The sequence below is a fragment of the Anolis sagrei genome, chromosome 2, assembly GCF_037176765.1.
Source record: "Anolis sagrei isolate rAnoSag1 chromosome 2, rAnoSag1.mat, whole genome shotgun sequence".
In the NCBI taxonomy this organism is placed as follows: domain Eukaryota; kingdom Metazoa; phylum Chordata; class Lepidosauria; order Squamata; family Dactyloidae; genus Anolis; species Anolis sagrei.
In genome coordinates, this window is record NC_090022.1 from 193,878,330 (window position 1) to 193,896,153 (window position 17,824).

Consider the following 17,824-nt stretch of genomic DNA (forward strand, 5'->3'; position numbering starts at 1 on the left):
CTCGGATCTCACTATCTGAAGCCATTTTAAATTGCTCTGTTTCAAGAGGAAGGCAAAGGTAAGCCCATTCTGAATAAATATTGGCCTGAAAACTCCATAATAAGTTCCTTGTTTTGGTTTCCATAATTCAAAAATGGCTTGAAGACATAAAATAAAATACCAACCTGAATTGGAATCTCAGAATGTACAAGGTTTCACATAAATTGAAAGATCTTTTCCACGACATTTTTTTGCCCAGCGTGGCCTGAGGGTGGAGAGAAAAAAGAAATTACCATCTTGACTTGGATTTCTTCTTCAACCATGTGCATATTAAACAGTCTGCACACACTAAAAAAAGAAAGAAATTCAGAAAACTTGAATCTCTTGACTTTGGAATGAAATCCACATTTTAAAGTGCAAGCTGTTGTCTTTTGATGAAAGAGTTATCAGAATTATCTTAGGAAAATCACAGAAAGAAAATCTGGCAGGGCACATGACCTTAAATAGAATTGACAGCAAAGGAATGAGGACAATTCTATCCATACTTGTTCTGTCGCACGCTGGGCCTGTGCATCAGACTGTAGACAGAACATAAATTCCATGTGCCCAACGGGACGCCGAGGCTGCCTCAAATTAAAAGCCCTTGGGTTTTCTTAAAACAGAGTCTTTAGATTGTTTAAAGGTTCAACAAAGTTCTTTATTATTGATGAAAACAAACAGGTACTTTAAAGCTTTCTTAACAGTCTATTGGCTCTCTCTCAATCTTGTCCACAGGGAACAGGCACTATCTTCATAACTGTATACTAACTAATGGGGAAATCCTTAACTTCTAATCTGGGCAGTCTGTACTTGCCTCTGTTGGCATGGAGCCCCTGCACCCGGTACCAACTGCGTCTGGCTTCCGCAAGAGACCCTTACCAAGCAGAGCTTTGTAGACTTCCAGGGAAAAAGGAGTTCAGGTTTTGGTGATGGCTGGCAGAAGTCCCTCAGCAAAGGAGCTGTAAGGCTGTATGATCCTCGGCCAAGCTGTGGGGCTGTATCTCCCCGGCCAAACCGTAGAAGATGAAGCTTTCTACAGGAGCTCTTGGTTTCATGTCCTGCATGGAAAACTGCTCTGTGTGGACTGAACTCAAAATGGCTCCTATTCCTTCTAAAACTCAAAGGGGGCGGGACCAGGGAACCTAACTATAATTGAGAGGTGGCTTGCCCTATGATTGCAGCCAAAAGAAGCCACCTATCTGCAGAGTCCCTGAAACTTAGGACTATAACAAACATTAAATGCAAAGCAAACAAAACTGGAGCTCCTGATACAGCTGTACCTGCACAATACTATTTTAGCTCACTAGGATCTCTGCTGCTGTGACTATCAACTGTGCAAAATACAGGCAGTTACGAACAATCAACTTACATATGGCTCCGAGGACTTCATCACACGACAAATGTTTAGCATTCTAGGACACTGGCACCCACATGACATAGCCTCACTTCTGGCGGAGCTCCATTGCTCAACTGGGGTGACAGCATGATAGGACGCTGCAGCACCAACACGGGATCCTCCCTGTGTTTCTTTGGGAAGAACAGGTCTACAAGCCATGTGCCAAAGCAGTGTGATGAGGAAGCATCTCTGCTGGCCGGGCGAGTACAGGGCACCAGGGTGTCCCACTACCTTGCCGATTTGGCACGGAAGCTGATGAATTGGCATGGGGGAACCTCATCAATGTGATGAGGTCCCTAGTTACGAATGTGCGTCTCCTTTCCCTCTTGTCCCTTCATGTCTGTATCTTTCTCCTCCATTCCTTCCTTTGTGTCTATATATTTCCCCATCTGTATATCCCCCTCCCATTTCCTTTCCTTCACATCTGTATTTCTGCCTCCCATCCCCTTTTCTTCATGTTTGTATCTCCCCCCATTTCTTTCCTTTGTGTCTCTATCCCTCCATTCCATTTACTTGATGTCTGTCCCCCTCCCCCCCCCCCATTTTCTTTCCTGCCTAGCCCTCCTAAGGTGCAACTGCACTGCGGAATTAATGCAGTTCAATGCCACTTTAATTGCTATAGCTCAATTCTATGCAATCCTTTGATGTATAGTTTCATGAGGCAGCAGCATTCTTGAGCAGAGAAGGCTAAAGACCTTGTAAAGAACCCCAAGATTCCACAGCATTGAGTCACAGCTATTATAAGGATCTCAAAATGCACCCATTCTACAGCATAGGTGCACCCCCAAGGAGGCTGAGGTGAGATAAACAGAAGCAGCTCCTTGAGGGAAGGGTTACCTTTTTCTCTGGCCACCCCTGGGGTATGTGTGGAGATATTCTCCTTGCATGGCAGCCAGCAGCCAGTCCTATTTTGACTTGCATACAAATTAAGAATGAACCTGCAGGACCTATCTTGCAGAACCTGGGAACTGTCTGCATACAATAAAAAAGCAGATGGATTACACCTACTGACACCATTGAATCCCTGCTCTTCCAACTTTGATCTAAGACCATGGTCTAAGGCCATTCACCATCCACCTCCTATTCATGGCACACCAAGAGGCATGTTTCATCACTCTCATGCTTGCTGGGTACAATGATGCACAGGACAGAACACGAGAACTGTGTTCCTAGGTTCTAGAGCTAAGGCCAATCTAGTTCATCTTCCTGTTCCCAACATTGTTCCTAAACAGGAGGTGTCCTTCTCTTACAGTTTATTTCTAGTTGCTAATATATAGCCACAGTAAGTATACACAAATGATCTATCTAATATAAATGATAAATTGATAAATCAATACATTCCATTCTTCTTCTTCTTTTTAGATGCGGAAACAGAGGAATTTAATCTTTGTACACATTTGCCTTGCTCATTCTTCTTTAAAACATATTTGAAAAACGCCCACTAATACGTTCCATTTGTTATCCCAACACTTGTATCACTGCTTTTTTGTCAAACTATGCATTAAATTCTTCTGTTATACCCAAGTAGAGTAGATCTACTTGAATTAATTGGATTTAACTTCAGGACGGGACTTTAAAAAGAGAAGTAAAATGGAACACATTTGAAATTAAGGGTTGTGTGTGTGATAGTACCAATATCTTGACTCTCGCCTTTGGGCTGAGAAGGGTGGTATACAAATATGGTAAATAAATAAATTACTCCTGATGCATCCAGTGGAGTTTTTATTTTATTTTACTTAGTATGTTTTAACTGTGTTTCCTGGATATTGTTCAGACCTGTATTACATACTTTAATGGGTTATGAGTCCCTTGAAGAGATGGTAGCGAGGTATAAATAAAGTATTATTATTATTATTATTGCTCAACAGGAAAGGAGTGAGCTCAGTAGATGTAGCATATCCATTAGAATCACAGCTGATGTGACTCACCAGGTCTTCGAGTGCCCATCCTGCTCTATAATTTTCTTGGCACACAGAATGTCATCCTCGATGTCATCGTCAATTAGATCTGCGAGGTGAGAGAATGAGACAGAAAAGGAAAGGCACGAATAGAAATCAACACAAATGTTTTCCCATGTCACTCACATGCCATTCTGTGTCAGCTATTCCAGCTATCCCTCATCCATTATACATTGGACAGACAAGATAGTTTCCACCCAAGAGGTGGAAAAAACAGTAGAAATGGCTGGGTTGTTGTAGGTTTTTCAGCCTGTATGGCCATGTTCTAGAAGCATTACCTCCTGACGTTTCGCCTGCATCTATGGCAGGCATCCTCAGAGGTTGTAGGTCTGCTGGAAACTGAGCAAGTGGAGTTTATATATCTGTGGAAAGTCCAGGGTGGGAGAAAGAAATCTTGTCTGTTGGAGGCAAGTGTGCATGTTTCAATTGACCACTTTGATTAGCATCTAATGGCCTGATAGTTGAAACATTCCCACCCAGCTCCAACAGACAAGAGTTATTTCTCCCACCCTGGACTCTCCATAGACATATAAACCCAATTTCCTAGTTTCCAACAGACCTCACAACCTCTGAGGATTATTTTTTTTGTCGTGTCAGGAGCAAGTCGCTTCTGGTATGAGGGAATTGGCCGTCTGCAAGGACGTTGCCCAGGGAACACCTGGATGATTTGATGTTTTTATCATCCTTGTGGGAGGCTTCTTTCATGTCCCCGCATGAAGAGCTGGAGCTGATAGATGGAGCTCATCCGCCTCTCCCCGGATTCAAACCTGCAACCTGTCGGTCTTCAGTCCTGCCGGCACAGGGGTTTAACCCACTGTGCCACCGGGGGCTCCTACCTCTGAGGATGCCTGCCATAGCTGCAGGCAAAACGTCAGAAGAGAATGCTTCTAGAACATGGCCACCCAGCCCAAAAAACCTACAACAACCCAGTGTTCCAGCCATGAAAGCCTTCGACAATGCAGTAGAAATGACACAACTTTTGAGTTACAAGCAGTAATTCTTAAACAACAACAGACATGGCAGGAAATTGGAAGGAGAAATAGTTTTTAAGCCACACAAAGAGATCACACTCACCAGAACAGGAAATGTTGCAGAGATTCTTTGAGGGCTGGACCCCATCATAGCACCAGTCTGTATTGGTAATCCTGAATAGTCCATAGGCTTTGTGACTTGTCAGGCTCATTGGAGGATGAGTGTTATATCCGCTTTCGTGAAAGGCTGCACAAAGCCCTGGTAAGAAAAATAATATGGAAGATTAGCGATTGGTTGAAGGATAACAAAGAATTTATAGAAAGAAGTACTCGTGGCAAAACTCACAGTCACCAAGGGTGAAACCAAGGTATTGACTCAGCCCCAAAGCATTAAGTTCCTGTGCTAGGTGACAACGGTATATTATTTTGGCTTCACTTGTCACAAGCACAGAGCTAAGGAAGACAAGGGTAAAAACTAGCACCCTCATGACTGCAGCTGCCTGGACAATGAGATGAGGATCCATCAGAAGAACTAGATCTTTTATAATCTTGGGATGAGTGGCAGAACGGTTTGTTGGCATATATGTGTTCCCAGAACTGTAATTTAACCAAATGCTATTTAAAGTTTGATTTATTGTTTGGATGAGAGTTATTTGACGTCAGCAAACTAATCCATGTATTACCTGGAGATATTTTCATTCATAGAATCATAGAGTTGGAAGAGGCCTCGTGGGCCATCTAGTCCAACCCCCTGCTAAGAAGCATTCATCTCTGTCAGCTTGGACTAAATAAATTAGTGTTTTAGCACAGTTGCCAAAAGGGATACAAGTACAAGCAGATGCTTCAAAATGTACAAGCATAAACATTCAAAGAAAGCATGACGTCTTATACAGTTTTCTGTATTGTCTTGTACAGTTTTCTGCTTTAAACTGGATTAGATGAGTCCCCACTGCCAGATAATCTGGGATAAACAGAAAACCTGGGGTCAGATCCTGGGATATAGGGCCTGTCTGGAAGGGCCCTGAGAGTCATACTTCCAAGCCCCATTCCAGAGATGCGACTTGGATGCAGATTCCAGAGATGCAACTCAGAAGGATCGTTCTCAGAAGGATGCTACCAAGGGCTGCCGAGAGGCTCAGCAGAAGCAACCAACAAATCCCACTTGTCAGGTTCCCTGTATATCTATCAAAGCAACCAAAGTTGTCTTTATCTCATAGCCAAGATTAAATCCAGGTTAAAATGGATTTCATCCAGAAACACACACACACACTAGGACCTTACCTAAAAATGTAAACTTAATGATTGGTGATTATCCAAGATGATGGGAACCAGGAAGAGCTTTTTAGTCATTTTTTTAATAATGGCCTCTCTTTGGCAAGCTAGAGCTCTGCCTTGTTTTAAGGAGACATTAACCACTCCCTCTATCTACGCAGCCAGTCTCTTTCTAGCTTGTTAAATAACCCTGGAGGGGTATGGATCTAACACACATGTGCTGTTGAGATGGGTAGTGGTTCAAGCAGCTCAGTGAGAACCACGTCCAAGTCACCTCAAACCTGCTGCTAGCTTTTATGTCTAGGAACAGAGCAATAGACAGGGTAATAGATATAGGTGGGTCCTGGTCTGATTCAACAAGATTTTTCTTTCATTAGAGGGTAAATGTTGATGCAAATATTGCTTTGTCTCATTCTCATATGCAGAGTGGCAGTGTGGGTGGGATATTTTTTCCCCCACTACCAATAATAATGAAGTGTTAGTTTGGTGAAAGTGACAGACTTTGTATTTCTAGGTGCAAAGATTACTGCAGATGCAGACTGCAGCCAGGAAAGCAGAAGACATTTACTTCTTGGGAGGAGAACAATGTCCAATCTCGATAAAATAGTGAAGAGTAGAGACATCACACTGGCAACAAAGATCCGCATAATAAAAGCAGTGATATTCCTCGTAGTCACCTATGGATGTGAGAGCTAGACCATAGGGAAGGCTGAGCAAAGGAAGATAGATGCTTTTGAACTGTGGTGCTGGAGGAAAGTTCTGAGAGTGAAGATCAGTACATACTTCAGGGAGTAAAGCCCAACTGCTCATTGGAGGGAAGGATAATAGAGGCAAAGATGAACTACTTCAACCACATCATGAGAAGAGAGGAACGCCTGGAGAAGATAATGATGCTGGGGAAAAAGGAAGGAAAAAGGAAGAGGGGCCGACAAAGGACAAGATAGATGGGTGGTATCCTTGAAGTGACTTGCTTGACCTTGAAGGAGCTGGGGGTGGGCATGGTCAACAGGGAGCTCTGGCGTGGGGTGGTCCATGAGGTCACGAAGTCGGAAGCGACTGAACAAATAAACAACAACTTTGGTGAAAATGAATTTGCAAAAATTTGCAAAAAATGTTCTAGCAACATTTCTCCTGATGCTTCACCTGCATCTGTGACTGGCATCTTCAGAGAATCCATGAAAACTATACAATATCCCAAGTGATTCTAGCCATGAAAGCCTTACAATACAAAGCACAAAAGTGCTTACCAGGGTCACAATTTATCAACCATAAATACATAGGTATGGTTTGCAGTGGTGATTTGCCCAAATTAAAAGAGTACTCAGTGGCAAAGATTTGGATCATGCACCAAAACAAAGAGTACAGTAAAAATGATTGAAACAGCACCTAAGTCCAGCACTAAAATGAGCTATTGTTAAATGGACAATGCTGTATTTTACATCCATGCCAAATGTTTGCTCTTTGTAAAGCCCCGGATAAACTCAGAGACACTGGGTGCATCCAGAGTGATTAAAATGTCCCAAATTTGGTTCCTGTTCATTCTGATTTTACATTAGCTCACAATGAACTAGTATGAAAAGGTTCTGATCATATCAGGAGCTGACAGAAAATATTTTGGGATAAATAAAACGTGTATGGATCGCCAAAATAAAATCAAAAGGAGCAGGAACTAAATCTGGGACCTTTTTGTGGTGAAGACATGTTATGTGCGGCTAAGCACCCTGCTGAAAACAGAGACCAGTGGCACCTGGCACCCAAAACAAGGGAAGTATTCCTATATGTGAAAAGTAAGATGATCCGTTTCCCCTGTATGCTTCGCCATTTCTGTTGTTTTCTTTGCAATATGTATGAAAATTGTTCTATTGTGAATCAGTTACTGCAGTTAAGCAATGAGTCCAAGAGAGGTTTTGGTCAGTCTGGAAGAAAATATCCATCTTCACAATGACACCTCCTGCCTCCCAAAAGAAACCATATGCAGGCTTGTACTAGACTTAAATTGGTGTTTGTCACTAATGCGATGCTGGTCATCAGTTTTTTATCATTATATGAGTAAGAATGTAACTACTTTTGGCAATGCAGTGCCTTCAATGTGGGATAATGAAAGTGCTATTGAGGTGTTGAATCAGTTGTGGAACTAGCACATTAAGAGTTTAAATTAAAACCTAGAGTCCCACAGAAACTTCTCACTGCCACTGATTTTTATGTCCAGTTTAGTTATAAATCTTCAGCAGTGTTCATATTGGGGTTTCCTAGGAGGAGTCCCACTTCAGTAAGGCCATCTTCCACATTTGTCTTCATCAGCTCATGTTGATTCAAGGCTTGTTCATTTCGAGAGTGCATTCATCTCAGGAGATTCACAGAACTGAAAAGATCTGGGAGTTTATCCCTCTTCATAAAATTGTTTTCTGGGACACTCTGGGCAGAGAGACATGATGGCCACAGCTCAACTGGATTGCTTAGTCGGATCTGGTCATGGTGGTATATGTCTTAGTCACATCCTGGTTGGGCTACTGTAATTGTTTTTGAATTGTTATATTTGCCATGTTTTAAATTCTTTAAGGTAAAGGTAAAGTTTCCCCTTGACATTAAATCTAGTCAAGTCTTACTCTGGGGATGGTGCCCATCTTCATTTCTAAGAGTCGGCATTGTCCATAGACACCTCCTAGGTCATGTGGTCGGCATGACTACATGGAGCGCCATTACCTTCCTGCATAAACAATACCTATTCATCACTACTATGTTTTATTTTCTCCAAAGTGGGAATGTGGCAAGTTGTAAACAGAGCATGGAACAATTACCTTTTTGAGCAAATAACACCCAGAAAGACACCCCAGTATGCAATAGTATGTAATAGTATGCAAGGAGCCTCCAGTGGCACAGTGGGTTAATCCGCTGAGTTTCTGAACTTGCTGAATCCAGGGAGCGGAGTGAGCTCCTGCTGTTAGCCCTAGCTTCTGCCAACCTAGCAGTTAAAAACATGTGAGTAGATCAATAGGTACTGCTTTGGCAGGTAGATAACGGTGCTCCATGCAGTCATGCTGGCCACATGACCTTGGAGGTGTCTACAGACAATGCCGGTTCTTCGGCTTAGAAATGGAGATGAGCATCAACCCCCAGAGTCGGACACGACTAGACTTAGTGTAAAGGGGAAAACTTTACCTGTAGTATGCAATTTGTGTTTCTCCTTTTATCCCCTATTTTTTCTGTGCAGGTAATACAATAGAAATGTGCACATCAACATTTCAATAAGTTGCTAATTATTCTTTGGAATGGATTTCCCTGCTGCATGAAGGGTCCAGTTGATACGTATAGGTTCCCAGAGAAGTTAGTGTCTTCTGAAAATTTCCTTAGAAATTGCAGTTTTATTGAGTTATTTAAATGATTTATTTCAAAGAGCAAAATATCCTCAGGTTGTACACGTTCTTTCTTCATAAGGTAGCCTGGACGATCTGACTAGGAGGACAGTGGATGACTGGTGCATTTGGATCAGTATAATTCAAAGTCAGCTTAATACATATAACAACAAAACAAGCAGGATGCGATATGGCAGGTCCACAAACTATTCTTATTGGGTAGAATAGCCAAAGCATAATATCACATTGGCTGCTTTATTTTTTCCGCTTGCATTCCCAAAACACTACTTCAGGCATAGGGTGTCTGCAGTAATCTTGAAAAGGTTTCCTTAAAAGGGCAGAAAAAACAGGAAAGGTTATTTTTCCATTACTGTATTTAAAATACTATTTTAAAAAACAATTTAAAACAAAACATATATACAAATCCATATTTTTCTTTCCGAAGTAGACATATTGTTCTAACTCCAACAGTGAAGATTACGCCATTTATCATAACTGTTTATGCACTATATGTCAGTTCTTAAAGAAATGCCGTGTTAAGCAGGATTTTCAGTGCAGTTGGGATAGCAGTGAGATCTGAGGAAAATTACAGGATATACTCTTTTGTAAGTCAACCTAATGTACAAGTTGAAGTTGTGTTTGATAGGCAAAATTATGGATTTTGATACAATCCATGGATTAGTTGAGGTTTATTCGATGAAGAGAGCAAAGCACCAGCACCATTTTAGGGGGACAGCCACCTCTGGATGCTGCCATTTGTCCATTCTGGCATTTAAAATTACCTTTCAACACTTTGCTCAGAGAAGGAGACAGTCACCTTTTTTAAAGTACAGTATTAATTCTTATATTGTTATATTATATAAGAATATAAGGGGGACATGAGAGAAGCCTCCTCGCAGGATTGCAAGACATCCGGGCGCACCCTGGGCAACGTCTTCGTAGACGGCCTATTCTCTCGATCCAGAAGCAACTAGAGATATTATATCATAAGATTTTGGAGCAAAAGGTCGCAGACCAAGGCCTGTTGCACCTTTATTGCTATTCAAACTGGCATTTTAAGTCTTATATATTAATATAGTATATTTATAGTATTAATATATTACTGATGTGCTATGCTAACAATATAATATATACATATAATATTGATAATAATATTATAATGTGATACAATATAATAATAATAATAATAATAATGCAATATTATTATATATTTCATGTTGAATGTAATATTACTAATAATATTACAGTATAATAGTGGTGTAGTACAATATAGTGATATATCATACTAATATTGTGCAGTGCTAATAATATAATATATTGTAGACATATGTAATATTGATAATACAATGTAATACAATATAATACAATATTGGAATTATATATTTCATATTACATGTAATGTTACTAATAATATTACAGTATAGTGGTATAGTACAATATAGTAATATATAATAATAATATTGTGCTCTGCTAGTAATATAATATATTGTCTACACATATAATATTGATAATAATATGATATGTAATACAATATAATACTAATAATAATACAATGTAAGAATTATATATTTTATATTACACATAATGTTACTAATAATATTACAGTATAGTGGTATAGTACAATATAGTAATATATAATAATGATATTGTGCTCTGCTGATAATATAATACTAATAGTAATACAATATAAAAATTATAAATTTCATATTACATGTAACGTTACTAATAATATTACAGTATAGTGGTATAATACAATATAGTAATTTATAATACTAATATTGTGCTGTGCTAATAATATAATATATTGTATACACATATAATATTGATAATTTGATATGTAATACAATATAATACTAATAATAATACAATATAAGAATTATATATTTCATATTACATGTAATATTAAAAATAATGTAGTATAGTGATGTAGTACAATATGGGAGTGTATGTTACTGATATTGTGCTATGCTAATAATATAATAAATTGTATTTACATATAACTTGTAAGCTGGTCTGAGTCCCCTTCGGGGTGAGAAGGGTGGCATATAAATGTCATAAATAAATAAATAAATTTTAAAAAGAAATAATTTCTTGGTCTGAGGAGAGTGGTGCAAAGAGAGGATTTAGTACATCCTGGGAGAACCTAAGAGAAGCCCTAACTTTCTTAATACTCCTTGAGGGGAAGCACCAAAGAGCCACAACTGCCCTATTTTCTATATCAGGCATTCAAAGACCCCCCCACACCCCACACCCAGAAATGCCACTATGCCAGGAGAGCAAGGGGTTTGGGACTTCTTTCAGGTTCTCCTGGAAAGGACTACGCTCCTGCCTTTCACCACTCTACTCCAAAAGGGAGTGGCTCCTTTTTTGAAGAGAGTTTAAAGTTCAGTATTTATGCTGACCAATGGAAACGTCAACCCAGGTTTTTCGGGTTGACTTTTTGACAAACATTTATAGACTTATACATGAATATATAAATAATTACAGAAAGTATTCTTAGTGACAACTATGATTGAAAATGGTCACAGATCGCACAAATATTATAGAATCATAGAAGCAAACTGGTTAACTGCTCTCCTGATTGTAGGGATGGATTGAACCCTTCTAGTGAATTGTAACACAGCAGTCAGTCTCTCTCTCCCCATCTCTTGCAAATCTCACTGGAGTACTGGCCACGTTATGACACTGCTTGAGTATCCAGTGTGTGTGTGTGTATGGCTTTACTTTGGTGTGTCAAAACGTAGTCTGAGGACTTCATCCCATGTAATACGTAAAGTGTTGGGGATCACTATTTTTTCCTGAAGCTCTGCAATGCCTTGTTTGAAAACCAAACGAATAATTTCCCTACCACATCACATGTTTTCCTCCATTCAGCTTTCTTTTCAAATTATTCATTTGCCTTCCCATCACAGGGGGTGAGAAGGGCAAAATATAAATGTTTTAAACAAACAAACAAACAAACAAATACCAATCTCTTCTAGCATGCCTATCCAGGTTTGGGGTTTTTAAAAAATGAAATAATTGTGCCATTGAGAAAATGTTAGAGCTGTTGGCATGCTTAAGGGAATCCTAAACCTTACAGAAGGAGGCTAACATTTGGAGATACAGCTTATTCTATTTTTCATTCACTCACCAAGACAGCATTCCCTTCTTGCTGGCAGCAACTTTCTTTGCACATTCAATGTCATCTCTGATATCATCATCTAGAAATTCTAAAGGAAAGACGTTAATGAAGAATGATTAAATGTTCTGAGTAGGAAAGGATGGCAATTCTATTGCTGTATCATCCATCCCACTGACCAACAGGTTCACGTCCTGGACTGGCCAAGGTAGCCTTAACATTGGCTGTAGGCATGACTTCAGAAATGACATTCTTGCTGAGGGTGGCTTGTTGACACCAACTAAAGATTTAATAGCAACCATAGGGCTTGTTGCTCTGTGTTTTCTGGACGAACTGAACATCTCATAAATAAAAGCCTGTAGTTCCTGCTGACCTTGCTTTAGTTGCCCATTAGCTTGTCAATAGATCTTTTTTAAATGGCTGGCATCCTGTTGGTGACATACACAAGTATAACTCCATCTTATATTCGCATATCTCTTTTTAAGGTTGTTTTTGAGAGAGGCATTAACTGAATCTCCTGCACAACAAATTCTAGCTATTGGATTTGCCAGCCCGGCCCCCCTTTGACTATGTTATTGTTGTGAAAGAGTTGAAGGTGGTTGAGAAGTATCTGGCTATCTCCTGGTATCTAGACATTATTTCTCAGGATCTTCGGCAGAATCCCAGAAGGTTATTGCAGAAGCCTTCATCATTGCCTTCCTGGCTGTCAGAAAACCACTAGATGTTTTTGGTTGGCCCCTGATCTCCCCTGGTTATTTCCTGGCCATAGAGAGAGAATAGTCACAGGAAAATTGTGGGTCCTACGTGTCAGGAATGGAGGACCAAGCAAAGTTCTTCTAAGGGCCTTTATCCCTGGGTATGACCCCAGCTTATCTGTTTTAAAATGGAACATATGAGTTCCCACTGCCAGATAACCTGGGATAACAGATAATATGGAATCAGATCCTGGAATACAGTGGCAGTGTGGAAGGGTCCAAAGAAAGACCTTTAGCTTCATCTCCACAATTGGAGAATTGTGGGTAAACCAACAGAAATCAACAAAATTGTGTAAATTCCCTAATACTCTTCAGTTTCAACAGCAACATTTTTGACAGCTTCTTCCTAAGGACTGAGGCAGGGAACAATAGCAGATTAATAAAGAACAATAGATTGGACATAGCATCCCCATTTATAAACATATATCTCCACTCATAAAAAAAAAGATTCTGGCAACTGGATAACTGGGAAATAGAGAGAGAAAACATGGAGGCCATGACAGACTTTGTATTTCTAGGTGTAAAGATTACTGCAGATGCAGACTTCAGCCAGGAAATCAGAAGACGTTTACTTCTTGGAAGGAGAGCAATGACCAATCTCGATAAAATGGTGAAGAGTAGAGACATCACACTGGCAATGAAGGTCCGCATAGTTAAAGCAATGGTATTCCCCATAGTCACCTATGGATGCAAGAGCTGGACCATAAGGAAGACTGAGTGATGGAAGATAGATGCTTTTGAACTGTGGTGCTGGAGGAAAATTCCGAGAGTGCCTTGGACCTCGAGAAGATCGAACTAGTCCATACTTCAGGGAATAAAACCCAACTGCTCATTGGAGGGAAGGATAATAGAGGCAAAGATGAGCTACTTCGGCCACATCATGAGAAGACAGGAATGCCTGGAAAAGATAATGATGCTGGGAAAAAGGAAGGAAAAAGGAAGAGGGGCTGACCAAGAGCAAGATGGATGGATGGTATCCTTGAAGTGACTGGCTTGACCTTGAAGGAGCTGGGGGTGGTGACATCCAACAGGGAGCTCTGGCGTGGGCTGGTCCATGAAGTCACAAAGAGTCGGAAGCAACTGAACGAATAAACATCAACAAACTCCATTCTTAAGAACAGAGCAGCAGTTAAAATAGCATATAACTGAAATACATATTTTAAACAATCAATCCAATATTTTTAATCTCAAAATGGAAAAATCATCTTCCTGGGAGTGCTGGAACAGACTGGTCTTTACTGCTGTTCTGAACTCAAGACTGCATATCCCGTTGATGAATCTTCTTGTGCAGGTCATTTCACAATCATGGGAGACTGAAGAAAATGTCCTCTGAAGAACAGTTGTCAGTCTAGTTTGGGCTGGCTAATGTAAATGTCACTCAAAGGGCCTGATTGTTTGGGGTGAATTATGCAGAAGAAGATGATCCCACAGGTAATCCAGACCCAAACTACACTGGACCTTTAAAACAACAACCAGTACTTTGCACTTTCTCTGGAAATTAATAGGCAATTATGTTAAAATTGGCAATATTTCATGAGTTAAATATATAAAGGAGTCACTTACTTTCGCAGTGAATTTTGCACAGGTTCTTTGAGGCATGCCTCTCATTGGTGCACCACTCCCGGCCACTGAGATAAAATAGTCCATAGTACGGAATACCCCGTGTGAACTCGTAATGATTTGTGTTATATCCAGTGGCAAACAAAGTCAAGCATATCCCTGCAAGAGAGAACAACTAGCCATTGTAAATGTTCATTGCGTTTTGTCTCATAACAGCTCTTTCAAGAGATTTTAAAGCCAGAAAACTGCACTATTAAATTTACTCAACTTTCAGGCCCAGTCAAACCTTGGATACTTACCCTTGTGGCATTAATATTTTTAACATTAAGACCAAAATCCTGTTGGTTATTTTCTGTTACAGTTGTGGCATGCCTTCATATAGTTTACAAATGATAGTGATCCTACAATGAACCTATTACAGAGTTTGTGTGGCAAGATTTGCTTAGAGGAGGGTTGCCTTTGCCTTGCTTTGAGGCTGATAGGAGTGCGACTTGCCCAAGGTCACCCAACAAGTTTCCGTGATTAAGGGGGATTTCACTTCTGATCTCCAGAGTCTAGTCCAGCACTCAAACCATTAGAGTACAGAGTTTCTTCTGCTACGATAGCCCCACTTAATTAATTGTTGATTAAATCCTGATACAATAATCCTGATACAGTAATGTCTATTCTAAGCAGGACTGTCAATATGATGGAAAGCCCCAGTTTTCCATATCTCGGTTCAATATGTACCACCAGCATTGAACCAATGCTCCTCCATCATCAGCTTTGCTGGACTGTCCACATTGTCCTAATGCCCGATCACCGTCTCTCAAAGCAGTTACTCTACTCCGAACTTAAGAACGGAAAACGTAAGGTTGGTGGACAGGAAAAGAGATTTAAAGATGGGCTTAAAGCCAACCTTAAAAACTATGGCATAGACACCGAGAACTGTGAAGCCCTGGCCCTTGAGCACTCTAACCGGAGGTCAGCTGTGACCAGCTGTGCTGCAGAATTTGAAAAGGAATGAATGGAGGGTGAAAGGTAGAAACATGCCAAGAGGAAGGCACCTCAAGCCAACCCTGACTGGGACCACTTTCTGTCTGGAAACCAATGTCCTCACTGCGGGAGAACATGCGGATCAAGAATAGGGCTCCACAGCCACCTATAGACCCACTGCTAAGACACCACATCTGGAAGACAATCATTCTCGAGCTATGAGGGATCACCGAAGTAAGTACAATACAATATATATTTGTGTACTAAGAGAAAAAGTTAACATTTTCAACTCCAAAACTTGGGTTGACTTGCACAGATCATTGCTGGAACTCATTGTAGAGGTAAGAAGCTTCCATGCCAATACCATTCTTTTGTCCAAACCAGAGAAAGAATGAACTTCCCTTTTTTCCGTTTTTCCTCACTTGAATGGTGTTTAGTAACAACATAGGGGAGCCTGAAGAATACAGTCTACACCCCATTTTGGCCACTCGAGGTGGAGTTGAATGGCAGTAGCCATTTTCATAAAGGCTTACTGCAGAAGCTTCTCTGCAGAGATTGTTGTGACCATTTTTAAGAGGGGCTTAACATAAACAGCTGTCTGCTAGGCTGTTTAAAAATAACATTGAGAAATGTTAAACAATGTTAAATAAAAATGTCAAGAAATGTTAGATAATCTTCTATATAAATAAAAATGAAATGTTTTTTGTAGGATTAATGTAAGTCAAAAACAACTGGACGAATTGACACAAAATTTGGACACAATACACTGATCAGGCCAATGAGTGATTACACTCATAAAAAACACAGTGGAAGGGACTTAAAAAGTGAAAAAAAGCAAAAGGACGCTATAGTGCATGCACAAAATTATTCCCCCTGGCAAAAAAAACAATAGCATATCCACACTCTCTTCTGGACTACGGCTCCCAGCATCCCCTAGACCAGGCCCTTTAGGAGAGAAGGATGATCCAAATGCACTGCTTCCAAGCTGCAAGCTTTCTTCTCCTTGGATTTCTTTGAGAGCATCCCAGTCCCTGCATATTTCCAATTTCCTATTCCTGGACTGCAACTCCCAGCAATCCTCCAGATAGATAGATTAGATAAATTAAATAGAGATAGATAGGTAGGTAGATTGCCAGGAGGACTGCTGGGAATTGCAGTCCAAGAATAGGTAGAGAAGGAAGAAAGGGGAGAAAGAGGAAGGGAAAGAAAAGGGCGGGGGGGGGGGAGGAAGGGAAAAGGAAGAGAAGGAAGGAAGGTGAGAATGAAAGTAAAAAAAAAGGGAGGGAGGGAAGGAAGGAGAGAAAGAGAGAGGAAAGGTTGGCTACAGCAACTCGTGCAGGTACAGCTAGTGTTTAATAATAATAATAGAAAAAATGTTATCCCCCCCCCCCCCCAAGTATTTTGCATTTCTCGGTGCTCAATTTTGTATCAATGGGTTTATTTTCAAAATGTGGTAGACCTCAAAATAGCTGTGAATGTCCCAGTGTAATAATGTAGAAAAACAAGAATACCATACTTAAATGCAACATTAACAAGACATCATTAAACTCTATATGAAAAAATTTACAGCAATCAATAGTTCTTGAGACGGAAAGAAAGAAATACTGCAGAATGAACTCTACCAAGAAAAAAACAGCTCAAGAAAAGGCTTCTAAGCTGAAAAGAAGCTGAAAAAATACCCAACAGAAAGAACTCACAGTGTCCTAGGTTGAGTCCTTCAAAACCATCAAGTCCATTTTTCATAAGTTCGTCATATAGTTCACATTTTTTGTACTTCATGGCCTCATTTGCTTCAAGGAGGAGGTAGAGGAAGCCAAACTTTAAAGCCTTCATATTGGCAGGACCCTGGAAAGTGTAACCTCCCAGTCCTGGATTATTATTTTATTATTATTTTAGGCTTGGAGCTGCCTGTCCTCACTGCATGTAGTAACCTTCTGTCATCCAGAGAGGGCTCACCGCCTGTCTGTTTGCAGTACCTTAAACCCAGTGTTTGTACATTTCCAGGGCAGTGGCATCTATCAGTTAGGTAGTGAATTAGTCGTGGGTTTTATTTGAAATTTTAAGAAGCCATTGAAGGTGATATGCACATGGTTTGTTTTGAGCATATGGTTTAGGACCTTCATTGCCTTCTTAATCCAGGGGCCCTCAGACTTTTTAAGCCGAGGTCCCATTCATGGTCCCCCAGACTGTAAGGGGACTGGACTATAGTTTGAAAATAACTATAGTCCTATTTACACTGCACATATCTTGTTTGTAGTGGGAAAAAAATCATAAAAGAACAATACAATATTTAAAATGAAGAACAATTCTAATAAACATAAACTTACCACTATTTCAATGGGCAGTGTGGACTTGATTTTGGCTGATGAGAGAGTCAAATTAATTAGGACTGTGGGATTTTACTCAGCTGTGTGGAAGGGGCCCAAGAAAATTAACCCAACAACG

General features: G+C 40.2%; 1 protein-coding gene across 1 annotated transcript; it reads right to left on the reverse strand.

The window, feature by feature from the left end:
* Positions 1-9,206: 9,206 nt before the first annotated feature.
* Positions 9,207-17,212, reverse strand: LOC132765452 (alpha-lactalbumin-like). The gene is made up of 4 exons (XM_060759736.2): positions 17,077-17,212; positions 14,408-14,563; positions 12,102-12,180; positions 9,207-9,296 (listed from the first exon to the last, which is right to left on the reverse strand). Exons 1-4 carry the CDS (start codon positions 17,210-17,212, stop codon positions 9,224-9,226), a joined length of 444 nt encoding a protein of 147 aa, XP_060615719.2. The 3' UTR covers positions 9,207-9,223.
* Positions 17,213-17,824: the final 612 nt, after the last annotated feature.